The sequence below is a fragment of the Trypanosoma equiperdum genome, assembly GCF_001457755.1.
Source record: "Trypanosoma equiperdum strain OVI genome assembly, contig: ctg_567, whole genome shotgun sequence".
Taxonomy (NCBI): domain Eukaryota; phylum Euglenozoa; class Kinetoplastea; order Trypanosomatida; family Trypanosomatidae; genus Trypanosoma; species Trypanosoma equiperdum.
In genome coordinates this window covers 256-1,476 of record NW_027124495.1, presented here as the reverse complement: position 1 = coordinate 1,476, position 1,221 = coordinate 256, and the positions used below count along the sequence as shown (strand labels likewise).

At 48.2% G+C, this 1,221-nt stretch overlaps 1 pseudogene across 1 annotated transcript in view; it reads right to left on the bottom strand.

The window, feature by feature from the left end:
- TEOVI_000255200:pseudogene overlaps positions 1-914 on the bottom strand; it is a 938-nt pseudogene extending 24 nt beyond the window's left edge. The window contains exon 1 of the mRNA in view: positions 1-914. This exon is cut by the window's left edge and continues 13 nt beyond it. Within this exon, the coding sequence occupies positions 1-914 (914 nt within the window).
- Between the last annotated feature and the right edge of the window lie 307 nt (positions 915-1,221).

Sequence of the window (1,221 nt, the reverse complement as noted above, 5' to 3'; positions counted from 1 at the left end):
AGTAGTTCTGACATCCTTAGTCTGATCGCTTCGACGCTCGCAAGAGTTAATTTTCGTGCCGATTTCCTGTTGTCGCAGGCGGTTTTTAATGGTGCCCAGTTTGCCGCTGTCTTGTCTTTGCCCTCCCAGTTATCGCTGGCGCTGCTCCCTGCCGCTGCCGTGTCGGGTCCGCATATCTTGGCGCCGTTGGCCGCGTCACCATGGTCATACGCACAAAGGCAAAGAAGGTCTAGCTTGAGAGAGCTCCCTGCCTTGAGTTGAGTCTTCGTTGGTGTCCCCGAGCAAATGTTTGCACGGCCGCCTGGCCCATAGTCTGTTGTCGTGTCTGTGTTGCCCGTCCCGAAGGCGGCGTTAGTTAAAAGTGTCTGAATGTTTGTTGCCTGAGCGATTTTTAGTGCTGCCTGGGCCGCCTCGTAAAGTTCAAAGGCCCGTTCGGCATACAAACGTATTTTCACGAGTTGTCCCTTGCTAAGCTTTTTGCTTGCCCACTTTGCGTAGTCGCCTTTGTTGGAGCTTGTTTCGATTGCATTCTTACATTTTTTCCAGAAGGTATAGTATTTTTCCCAGCGGCTCTTTTCGTTGCCTGTTTTGGGCACGGCAGGTTTTTCTTGTATGTCACTTAAATCCTTTGTGTAGTCAATGTCGGCTTTAAAAGTGCTGGCTGCAATTGACATGTTTATGGCCCCTATGTTAATTGCTTTTGTGCTCGCGGTGTCTGATGCAGGCGTCAGCTCGGGCGTCGCTGTTGCTATGTGAAATGCGTCGCATAGCAGTGCGAACTCTTGAGCGTTTTCGCCGGCCGCCGAATTTGCCGCTGTCTGTCGTGGTGTGTTGGAAGCCGCCGCTGGTAATACAAATACCGCAACTTTTAGCATAGAATACATTGGTTGAATCCTTGTGCCTTCCTTAATCATGTAAGTGAGGAAACAGTTATGCGGCTAGTCTTAGCGTTGCAGCGATTTATCTGGTTGCCTCCCCATGTCAGTTCCAGAAAAAAGCTCGTAGTCTTCACATCGTTGTCGTATGTCTGGATCTTTAGGTTTTAAAGCAACATTTGGTTATGTGTTCGTGGTGTTCTTCCTTTCTATACTGTGGCGAATGAAAATTCCGCCGCTCCATTTATATAAATTTCCAACGAAGGATCGATCTCTATATCGCTTTCAGGCCATTGAGAGCACAAAATAAAAAATGTGAACAGCTACAAACAAACGAAAAGCATGT